General features: G+C 45.6%; 1 protein-coding gene across 2 annotated transcripts in view; it reads right to left on the bottom strand.

Moving 5' to 3' along the window:
- Window positions 1-10,330, bottom strand: part of FRMD3 (FERM domain containing 3) — a 318,111-nt gene extending 307,781 nt beyond the window's left edge. For both annotated transcript variants that reach the window (XM_004612971.2, XM_004612969.2), the window contains exon 1: window positions 10,034-10,330. In XM_004612971.2, coding sequence (XP_004613028.2) covers window positions 10,034-10,180 — 147 coding nt within the window. In that variant the 5' untranslated portion in view covers window positions 10,181-10,330. The remainder of the gene's footprint in view (window positions 1-10,033) is intronic.
- Between the last annotated feature and the right edge of the window lie 1,891 nt (window positions 10,331-12,221).

The following is a 12,221-nucleotide window of genomic DNA, read 5'->3' as shown; positions in this document are numbered from 1 at the left end:
ATAAGATGGAATCCATTTTCAAAATTACATTTTTGTACACCAAGCATAAAGAGAATGTGCAAAACGGGGAACTATCTGCACAGAATAGGCAAAGAAGGGGCCAGCAGGAGAGCTCAAAGGGACAGAGGGCCTGCTTCAATCCCTCAACCACACGGTCCCTGAACAATGCTGGGTGTGGCTCCAAGAAGCAAATAAACAAAAGTACATATATGCAAATAGTTTAGTGTATAATAAACTGTATAAGAATATCTAAAGAAGGGTCTGGAGAGATAGTATAGTGAGTTGGGCGGCAGACCCAGGTTCTATCCCTGGTATCCCATGTGGTCCCTGGAGCCCACCAGGAGTAATCCCTGACACAGAACTAGGGTAAGCCCTAAGCACTGTCAGATGTAGCCAAAACAACTACAAAAAAAGAGAATGTATAAAGAAATTTTACATATATATATGTATATATATATGAAAAATCTCACTTTATAATTGACAAAGAGTCAATCAAAACAAACTTAGCTTGGGGGCCAAAATTTTAGTATAGTGGATAGAACACTGGCCTTGCATATGGTCTACCCGGGTTCAATCCCTGGCATCCCACATGATTCCCCAAGCACTGCCAGGACTGATTCCTGAGTGCAGAGCCAGAAGTAATCCCTGATTATCACTGGTGTGACCCCAAAAAAGCAACAACAACAACAAAAAAGAAATCAAAATAAGAACCAAATCCTGTTTTCTGACATAAGAATTGAGATTGCCAAATTGAGTTGGGAGTGGAGGGACAGAGTTGGAGGATTTGAGCACTCTGATGGGGTCAGTAACTCTGGACATGAAAGAAACAAACATTAACACTGTTATAAACCATGCTACCTCAATTAGAGGAGTAAAAAAAAATACATTACAGAAAACAAAAAACATTAATTGGATAAAGAATCCAGATGGACAGTTTTCTAAAGAAGCACATATTAAATACATATATTAAGTACATATTAAATACATATATTAAAGGTCATTACACACATGGAAAAAATGTTCTACACATCAGACACCAAGTAAAATCAAATCAATATTACTTCACATTCATTTAGATCATTTTAATAAAACAGAAAATAGTAAAGGTGAACAAAAATACAGAGAAATAGAAACTCTCATACACTGATAGTGAGAATGTGAAATGGTGCGGTCACAGGAGAGAAATCTGGCTGGCAGTTCTTTGAAAGATGAAACCATGTAATTCAGTCATTTCATCACCAGGTATATATTTAAGATAAATAAAATGTGCATTTCAAGCAAATTTTACAGGAATGTTAACTAATTACTCAAAATAGAAAAAAAAGGAAACAAACAATTTTTGTTAGCCGATAAACAAAAAGGACTATATCCATATTATGGAATAGTATACATACCATGATTAAAAGAAATACTGCTATTACCATAAAAAAGACCAAAATGTAAACATACTGTAGAACTCTATTGCTACCATATGTCCACAACAGATAAATCTATAAAGACAAAAACAGATTTGTGGTTATACAGAGCAGGGAGATTTAGAGGTAAAATAGTTGAAAAGGGATGTGGGCTCTTAAGGGGAAGGTGATGAAACATTCTAAAACTTAATGAAGTCATGGTTGCACAATTCCCTGAATGTCTTAAAATCATATATTTAATTCTATTAAGAATTCAATGGTATGTGAGTCAAACCCCTCTCAAACTGTTACTAGAAAAAGCAAACAACAGCTATTGTGGAAAGAGATTGAACTTCATACAGCCCCTAAAGAGATCTTAGGGACCCACAGAGATTCCCCAGACCAATCACCCTGAATGAATCAACCGGAAAAGAGAGTAGGTCATTTGCCCTTCCCCCTTCTTCTTTCCAGAGAACTTTGACTTCAACTTCAAGGATGTTATTCTCACTGAGTGCCAGGGTCAGGTTTTGGTCTCCTTAAAGTGATGAGGTCTGTCCTTTTTAATCTCACCTGCTCAGGCGTGAGTATTAGACTGAGAAAGTTGGGATTGCTTGGCATGCTGGGTTTGAAAGGAGTTTCTCTCTTCCTTAGACAACGTGAGAATTGAAATTTACCGTAACTGGGCATAAAAGCAAAACTGTCCTTGAATCAAACTCTCAAGTTTGAATATATAAGCCAGCAAATGCCCTTAATGCCAGATTCTGTTTGAATACTAGAATTTGTTAGGTGATGTTAAGAGCATCAAGCTGATACACTGTCACAACAAAGTGGATGAAGTTAACAGTTTTGCTTTCTTCACACAGTCAATATGCTTTGTCTATGCTTGAAAGGCATCAAGAGAAGATCTTAGCAGACCTATTGAAACAGCATCACTTTTTTTATTTTCAGAATATACTTAATATAAAGAACTGGCCCAAATTATCTAGATTGGAAAATGTCAGCACTGGGACATGCTATTTCACAAACTGTCTCTTCGTCTACTGCTTTTGCGTCTAATTTTCACTGAACTCTGAATGACACACTAGACTTATTGATAAAGCTGAATTGTCCTTACTAACTGAAAGGGTGTGGCTGTCACTTGGACCTAGCTTGGATTTCACCTGCTAGGTCACATGGGTACTGATCCTTAGCACAGCTGTACTTTTGCATCTATTCCTATTCCAAATGATTTGAATCAAAGAAAATAGGAAAACACTCTGTGTATATTTCAACCGAATTAGTTATAACAGTACTCTAGACCAGAGATGTGACTTGGAATTAGAGTACATGACTTGCTGTGTGAAGTCTGAGTTTGATTCTCAGCTCCAGAAATGAACAAAATAGAGCACTATACACAAGAGTGATGTTTTAACATTACAACAATCCTTACATAAATCGTTTTTATGAAGTTTGTAACTGTACCCCACAGTGATTCACTAATAAAAATTTTTTAAAATGTCATTTTCATGATCCAGTGGTGGCTGACAAATGAGGAGTTATGATGCCCGGTTTAGAGCTAATTAAAGTCTTGCACAATCAGAAAATGAGTTTGATCTTAAAAACACTGAATTCTAAGACAAAACCTTCCCACTACTTAGGATTACCTTTCATGTACACATTCACATAATATGGGGATGACAATACTTTTTCCCCCAACTGTAACTATGGACTAGTAAGGCCTCTTGAGGTCTGTTTCACTATTACACCACTTTTCAGGTGAAAAAAATAAAGGCCCAAAGAAATAAAGTGACTCATCCAAAATCACCTGACTAGTCAGTAGTTCTTCCAGGATTCAAACTCAAGTAAGTGGACAAGAAGCACAAGCTCACACTCCTTTGGCCACACTGTCACTTAAACAGGAGTAGAGTTACACACCTGCATCTCCTCTGGAAGATGAGTGTGGCTGCCCGAAGTCAGCCCGACTGGTAAGGACACTTAACAACATAAACTACATGGACTTATCCAATGACATCTCTGTTGATTTTGAAGGGAATAGAGAAGGGCAAGGGATATCAAGAGTCAAACCTGGAATTTCAGTCATGTCAAGCATGTGATTTGAGCTCCATCCCCATGGCTGGGGATTTTTCCTATTTCTTAATATGATATCCAAAGATCGCCTAAAACGGGAACTTTGATAGTGAGAGAGATGAGAATTATATACATATAGAGGTATGAATAAGCTCCTAAAGATCTATAATACTGTAAGCCAATAATAAAAAATTAAATACTAAAATTAACAAGATAAGGGGCCGGGAATATGGTTCAAAGTGTTCAAGCACAAACACTCCCATTTATGACACCTGAGTTCAATCCAGCATTACATGTTCCCCAGGGAACCAGCAGGTACCCTCCTGGTTGTCCCTGCTCAACACTGGGGTGACCTCTGAGCACCACTCCCCAACCACCCCTACAAAATATTTTAAGAAAAAACTGAAATAAATACACACACAAGAAGACTGCCTGAAATAAATCAGGGTTTAGTAAACCTACTATTAAACTCTCCTAATAGTTACACTCTAACAATAATTGCAACCCTATATGACCTATTCTGACAAACAATACTGCCTGCTCAACCAACAGCCAACACACCCCACCCCACCCGCACACACACTCACACACACTCACCTTCATTGTCTTCATAATGGCAAAGCCCATTTAAAGCATGGAAAGTGAAGACACCTGATACACGCATTCTAGACTCTTTTGCAATAAAGGCACAGGAACATGACCCAGTACTGGCCAATGGGCTCTAATATGGGTCTCTGGAAAAAGTTGCTCCCAGATTAAAAAGAACGCATGTTCAAAAACCACCTCAAATTGCAACAGCGCCAGGCTGGTATCTGAAACCCTGCAGCTACCATCAAATCACAATCACAATGATAGGGCTGAGCTGTGAGGAGAGTAAAGGGAAAAGAACAGAAAGCTCCTGAGCTTGCGAAGAACAACCCTGAGTAGCCAAATCCTGGATTTCCATAGGCAATATAGTCTCCTTACCATTTAAGCCACTTTAACTGGGCTACTCTCTTACTTGCCATCAAAAGCATTCTAAAAATTAAACCTCAATGGGTAGTGCTACAGAGAAAACCGTTATTTTGAGTCAAACCATTTGAGTTCTAACCCTCCGACTCGTCATGTACGCCAAGTTTTTTCATTCCTCTCAACCACATCTTCCACAGATAATGCTCAATGACACAATCATATCAATGAAACAGAGAATTATAAACATCATGTGAGCTCTAGTACATACAATCACTCTGTCAAGGGCAACTTTTCAAATGTAGTTGGTCTAGGCAGTAGCCAAACTATTAAACTAGTCACCTCTACCAGTGCCAGTTCCTCCTTTGAGGAAAGAAATACTGAGGGGCCAGAGAGATGGCTCATAGGGCTACAGCACCAGCTTTGCATGTGAGAGCCCAGGATTTGACTCCCAGCATTATATGGTCTCCCAAACAGTGCAGGGAATTACCCTGCCCCACCCAAAAGAACAAAAGAGAAAAAAAATACTGATTTCCAAATGGCAAATAAGCCATTTAATGTCATACAACTGGCTAGTAACATAAATAAATCACAACTTTCTGTCTCTCAATCAGTAGATTTAGGCTATTTTAATGTTGAAAGACAATGAGCTTGGATTAAGTATGGGGGTAGTCAGCACCCATACATACATTCAATCCACTCAACACATTCTAAACATATAGTGTAAGTAATAAGGCTTTAGCATATGGGTTGGAGACACCTTGATACACAACAACAACCACAACAAAATGTTCTCTCATTGATTGATCAGTCTAGAAAGAAAATTAATTCAGCTATAAAATCTTACTACCTATTTTGCATATGTCATCACTTTTATTCAAATCCAAATAGTCAAAATCTAAAAATATCAACCATGTTTCAATAACTAATGTGAAAAGTCTACCCTTTACTTAGTAGAGTCAGAATTTAAAATGTCAAATTCATTGAAAAGAGCTGTAGTAACAACGCGGGAAGCAGAAAGGTGAACAGAGAAGGAAGATGATAGGACTGCACTCTACCTAGAATCCCAAGAGTGAGGCAACAAGGGCTCAGAAACATAGCTCCAGTGGTGAAATACATGCTTTGGATGTGCAAGACTTTTGTTGAATCCCTGTGCATGCTTCTGATGACCCCCAAGCAATGCAGGCACAAAGCATCACCAGTACCTGGGCTCTAGCATCACCCAGATGCCCAATACATATTAAAAGACAATAAACTTAATTAAAGAGGACAAAAGTTGACCCGTGTCCTTTTACAGTCTCCAGATAGCAAGTTGGAAAAGTCAGTTGAAAGAGCCCCAAAGACTCTAATAGGGAGCACTGGGCAACTCCTTCCCTTCCTAGACTCTCCTCTTGTGACCTGTCCATTCGGGACTCCCCTTAATCCCTCCCAAAACACCCACACACAAATCATGCATAGGAGGGACAATATCTGACAGCCTGTGAACATAAAGCAAATGACTTTCTGGAACTAGCTACCATATTGCTGAGCCATTAGGCTGTTAACTTGAAACTTTTCTTTATGAAAATGATGTCAAAATTAGATAATTTTTAAGGAATACTAAAAGGTATTGATTTATTTAAAAAATTCATAACCCACATTTTGTGCAGGTTATAAAAGGAGGCTCTGTGTGACAACTTGGGACAATACATGCAATAATTTTGATTTCCAAGGAAGGAAAGGAGGGATGAAGGGAGAGAAAGAGGAAAGGAGAAAGGAAGGAAGGAAGGAAGGAAGGAAAGAAGGAAGGAAGGAAGGAAGGAAGGAAGGAAGGAAGGAAGGAAGGAAGGAAGGAAGGAAGGAAGGAAGGAAGGAAGGAAGGAAGGAAAGAAGGAAGGAAGGAAGGAAGGAAGGAAGGAAGGAAGGAAGGAAGGAAGGAAGGAAGGAAGGAAGGAAGGAAGGAAGGAAGGAAGGAATTTCTCAGATCATGTACTGGTGTCTACAAACGTTCCTTTTAAAACAGAAAAAAACAACATTTTTTAATATAGTTCTCTCAGAAGAGCGCATAAAATGACTTTCCATAGCCATGTGCCAGATCCTGTGCCAGGCTGTTTCATTCGGGGGAACCCAGAGGGGGTGGGTGAGGCCCCTCTCCACCCCAAGGGACTCAGACCCAGCAGCTGAAAACCTCCAAAACTCAACTGCTGCCATGCTCACAGCTGCCCTCCACAAGCTCAGGCCGAGCCTCACGCATGAGTGAACTTATCCTGGACCAGTAACTTATTCCTGGACTGCGCAGCCACATCTCATACCTCACACCACTCATATTCCAAAAGTAGAGTGCCACATTTGATGGGGTTTAAAGTAAAAGGCAACCATTTTTAAAGGAAAATAAATTTTTACATATATGTGTGTGTATATAGAAAATCGACGATCAACGGGATGATGATGATGATGATATATCCTATAAGCACACAAGCCTCAACCTTTAACAACATATTAGCAATCTCTTATAGCAGGGCTAAATGGTCCCTTGGTAAAATACAACAATCTTCACCCACTTTCCTCTAAGGAAAAGTTTTGGAGCCTTTTCAGCAGTTTATTCATAACAAACAATGCATAATAAATTATTTAGGTTCTACTTTGTGGCAAGGGGTGGGGTTTGGGACAGAAACATCCGAAATATGGTGGTGGGAAGGTTTAATGGTGGTGAGATTGGTGTTCAAATATTTAATGTAATCAAATATTGTGACTACTTTATAAAAATTACATTAAATTTTAAAAAATATTTTTAAAACTCTAAAAAAGTAACTTATTTTACCTTACAACCAGAGTGCAATTTCAATGCCTAGAAATGTACAAGGTCCAAATTTATCAAAATTAAAATCCTGGGGCTGTAGCAATAGCACAGCAGGTAGGGTGTTTGCCTTGCATGTGACTCACCCTGGTTCGATTCTCAGCATCCCATATGGTCCCCTGAGCACTCCCAGGAGTAATTTCTGAGTGCAGAGCAAGGAGTAACACCTGTCCATTGCTGGGTGTGACCCTCAAAAAAAACTGAAATCCTTTAATTGTTTCATTTAATCAAGGTGAAATTCTAGCTCACTTTAATTGTTTATATGATAATCACCATTTGGGATCAGAAGGGGCAGAAAATAACATGTCATCTGAAAAGCACAATTAAACAAAATAAACATTTGAAGCATAGTAAGTCTCACAATGGAGACGTTACTAGTGGCCACTCGAGCAAATCGATGAACAGTGGGATGACAGTGCTACAATGCTATTATTAAAGTCCTTGGCATCAAGTGGGCAATACAAACTGTAACTTAAAGTAAGTATAATATACTGTTTCCCAGAATACAAGACAACAAGCACATGTCCTAAGAAGAGCTACGTAACTATTCAAAGGAAGACAGTCTTTAAGGAAGCAGAAACCAACTGTGTCAATTGAGTGGAACAAAACAAGGGAAATAGAGGCTGAGACTGCAGAGAAATCCATAGGTTCCTACTATCTATATTAAAATAAGTCAGAAAGATAGGGACAGACATAGAATGGCTGCACTCGTTTGTAGAGTATAAAATAACATAATATGAGACTGAAACCCAAGGGTGTAGACACAAGGGCCAGGAATATTGCCCCATAGTTGGAAGCCTGTCTCATGAGCTGGAGGAGAAGGCAGCTGGGATAGAGAAGGGATTGCTAAGTCGATGGTTAGAGGGATTGTTTGGGATGGGAGATGTGTGCTGAAAGTAGATAAAGGACCAAATGTGATAGCCTCTCAGTATCTAAACTGCAAATCATACTGCCCCAAAGTAGAGAGAGAGTATGGAGGAAATCGTCTGCCAAAGAGGCAGGGAGAGGGTTGGAAAGGGGCAGAGGCATATTGGGGACATTGGTGGTGGAGAATGTGCACCGGTTGAGGGATGGGTGTTTAATCATTGTATGACTGAAACTCAAACATGAAAGCTTTGTAACTGTATGTCACGGTGATTCAATTTTTTAAAAATGGATTAAATACATTTTTACATTTAATGTATACATTATATACATTGACTTTAGGACTTAAAGTACAAAAATGAGTTTCTCTGGATCTCAAGACAGCACATGCCAAACTGTTCCATTCAACCCATGTGGCGGCAGAAACACTGCCTCTTCTACCACTGATCCATTTCTTACTGACTTTAGGAGCAATGTCTAGAGTGACTCTAAAGAGCCTCCAGAATATTCTGTGAGAGATCCTGGAGCAGGACATTCCAGCCCGAAACTTGTCCAGCTGCCTGCTTACAATCTGGTGCCACTATCCCCATGCAACAAACTCCCAATAGCAATTACAATCAAAAGAATCTGGAAGAAGTTGGTTTGGTTGTTATTTGTTTTTAGTAATTCAGATACTAATGCATTTACACTTACAATTCTAATCAAATACATTTACAACGCTATTTGCAATACTGTTAACAATCATTAATTACTATTTAGATAACACAGTCCACAGATATTTCTGCCTCTGGCAGAGGCTGCCCCCTTCAACTCACCAGATCTAGGAAGGGTGTTTTTTAAAACTCTAGCCCCGCAGCCACAAGTTTCTGACAGTTAAGAAGTGGAAATCACAGAGATTAAAAAATAGATAGACAGATAGATAGATAGATAGATAGATAGATAGATAGATAGATAGATAGATAGATAGATAGATAGATAGATGCAAACATCAGGATCTAATAGGACTGAACCTTGATACCACCTTTCCGACCCTTTCTCAGATTGTACAGGGCACCTGCCTATAAATACAGTAATTGAAGTGTATACAACGCAGAGAGAGAGAGAGAGAGAGACAGAGACAGAGACAGAGACAGACAGAGACAGACAGAGACAGAGACAGAGAGAGTTCACTTGATCTCCTGCAAGTCCCGAAACACTTAGGACCAAAGCCCTCACGCCTGTTCCAGTCTGGGCACGAGTAACTGTCCTCTGATCCTATTTCAATATTCCAGGCGCTTCTCCGCAAAGTCCGGAGCCCACAGCATCCCTCGCCCATGGCCTCAAGCTCTTTCCTTTCTCTATGCTCAGCCAGACTCTCGGAGGGAGCCCCGCCGGCACAGTGAGCTCCCCGCCTTTGAGGGTGCAGCGCAGCCGGGGGTTCCCGGGGTTGTCGCTCCCCCCGCGGGAAACTTCCACCGGCCCCCGCCGCGGAGAGGCAAAGGCCATCAACAGAGGGGGTGCAGGTGGCCGCGGCGGGTTCCCGGGCCGAGGCCACGGGGAGAAAGGGTTGCACAGGACCCACGCGTGCCTCACCCACGTGGAGGAAGGGGGCAAGGAAGAGCGGGAGGTGCCCTGGCTCTCGGGCATCCCCTTTCCCGGCGGGGGAACTGGAGGAGGCTGCCCGCCCGACGCCCCTAGCCGGAGTGCGGCGACATCAGAGTCCAGGGTCGCACGCCTGGAGAAGGGGCCGCGGGGCGAAGAAGCTGAGCCTGGCGCCTGCCGGGGACCGTGCCCCCGTGCCCGAGCAGGGCTCTCAGCCCCCGAGGACGCAGAAAGCGGAGTCGGGTTTCCCACCAGGCCCCTGGGTGGGTTCCTCATCCTGGCCACCCACGCCCACCCACAGAGGGTCCCCCGGCCAGCGCCCCCGGCCCCGCTGCGCCCGCACCTGGATGTAGCAGGAGATCTCGGAATCGTCCAGCAGCCGGATGGTGCATTTCATCTCCTGGTGGAGCGATTTGATGCTGGAGCTCCGAAAGTGGATCATCTTCATGGTCCGCCCGCCTCTCGGCACACAGCGGCAGGAGGCGAACATGCACCGCGGCCCGGGGCGCGAGCGGGAGGCGCGGGCGGCGCCACACGCACGTCCGCTGGCGCGCACCGTCCCGAGCCCGCGCGCAGCTCAGCCCCGGCGCGGCGGCGGCCACCAGCGCCAGCGGCCACACATGCCGGGGGCAGGGCGCGGCGGGCCGGGGCGGCGGGGCGCGGTCCTCCCGGAGCTCCTCCCCCGGCGCGCCTCCCCGCGCGCCTCCCCTGCGCGCCTCCCCGGCCCCACCTCCTCGGCCCCGGGCGCAGCCGGGAGACCCCCGGGGGGCGCGCAGACCCCGAGGCCGAGGCCGCGGGCGGAGGTGCCCGGGCTGCGCTCAGGCCTGCGCGCCGCCGGGCCCGGCCGCTCCCGCCCCCGCTGCTCCTGGGCCCGGTCGCCGGACTCGGGGTCGCGCGGGAGCCCCCAGCGGCCTCGGGGCCGCGGGCAGCGCGGCTGGGCCCTGCGCGGAGCTGCTGGACCTCGGGCGGACCCTCGGGAGTCCCCCGAGCGCCGGCAGCCCACCCCGGGGCCCGCGCTCCAGGAGCTGCCTTGGAGGGGGACGGCCGCGTCCCCCGGGCGGACAGGAGGGGGACCCCGGCGCCCGGGAAGGCCGGGCCTGTCTTGGGCGCTCCCCGGCTCGGTTTCTCCCCGCAGTGCTTCGGATGCGCGCTAGAGGGACCCGGAGGAGGCGCCCCGCCCGCCCCGCCCCCGCCCTCGCCGGCCCCGGCCCGGACGGTCCAGGGTGCGACAGGCGTGGGTCAGCCTCGGGCGCTGCGGAACCTGGTGTCTGCTGTCCGGCGCCCGGTGCCAGGGACACGGGTTGCCCTGCCCTGAAGGAGCCCTTGGGTGCAGCACCCAGCGGCCGCGGCCAAACGTGGAGGGCTCTGTGAAGAGGTAGGGTGCCGGGCCCAGGAGTGGAGAGCTGAGGGAGGGGTGCCCGCGCCGAACAGGTGGTTAGTGAAGAGCATCGCTACACTCCTCACCCGCCGCCGGCCCTGTGGCAGCTGCTCAGAGCCCACTCTGCCCTGCAGTCCAGCAGACAGACCCCACCCTCACAGCTCACGCTCTTAGATGCTCCGGGTCCCCGGACGCAGGTGGCAGGACCCTGATTCCTCCCCCGCTCAGCATCTGCTTCTGTAGACCCTGTGTCGTGTCGCGGCGATTTGTCCAAGCAGAATATAGTTTATGTAAGAGCGCCTGAGTTGTTTTCCAGTATTCTGATTACAGGATTGGGCTCTCTGTGGTCCACTCCTCCTGGGTAGAGCTTATTACAGAGGTCTTGGGGGAGATGCAGAGCTGATCATTGGCCCAGCTATTGATCATCGGTACAGCTATTGGCATATCTATCGTCATGAAATCTCACTCTCGTCCCAGCTTCCGTGGGGAGCCCCTCTCTGTTCTGTAGCTGAGACGCTGGGATGAGAGGGGGCCAGTGGAGACTCAGACCCAGAAGATACTGCTGGCCTGACCCCTACTGTGCGGAAACTGCCCCAGGAGTAGTGTCATCTCTCCAAACCCACGAGCAGCCCTTAAATAATCAAGAGCAGGGATGATATACCTCCTCAGGGCGCCCCAAAACATTCCCATGGGTCAAAAGTAAAAACTGCATAAATGAGGGCCACAGCACGAGAACAGGGGAGAAGCCAGCATGACAGGTGGCCCAATCGGAAGCAACGAGGCTGGGGGAACACGCTCTCAGAAAGGGGTTGACAAGTATTGATCCAGAGATAAAAATAAATCACACCCAACAATAAAACCTTCCTTTTCTGAATTTTTTGAGATTCTCTGGTTTACAATACTGCTAATAATGGATTCTCATGCACAAAATTCCAGCACCACACTCATCACCAGTGTACCTTCTCCCTCTCCCAAGGACCCCAAGACCTTCCCTCACAAGCCCCCCTGACCCCAGCTCAGTTGTGTGCATCATCAGTTCTCCCATTATGTTGCCTGTTGGCCTTTGTTACTACCATATATGTGTGTGAGGTAATACCATAAATTACCTGTGAGATGTGCATTTCCCTCCACCAATGACCAGTGTACCAAATTT

Source organism: Sorex araneus, chromosome 1 (genome assembly GCF_027595985.1).
Source record: "Sorex araneus isolate mSorAra2 chromosome 1, mSorAra2.pri, whole genome shotgun sequence".
NCBI classification, from domain to species: Eukaryota; Metazoa; Chordata; class Mammalia; order Eulipotyphla; family Soricidae; genus Sorex; species Sorex araneus.
The sequence above is the reverse complement of the archived record's forward strand: the minus strand, read 5'-3'. Positions and strand labels throughout refer to the sequence as shown.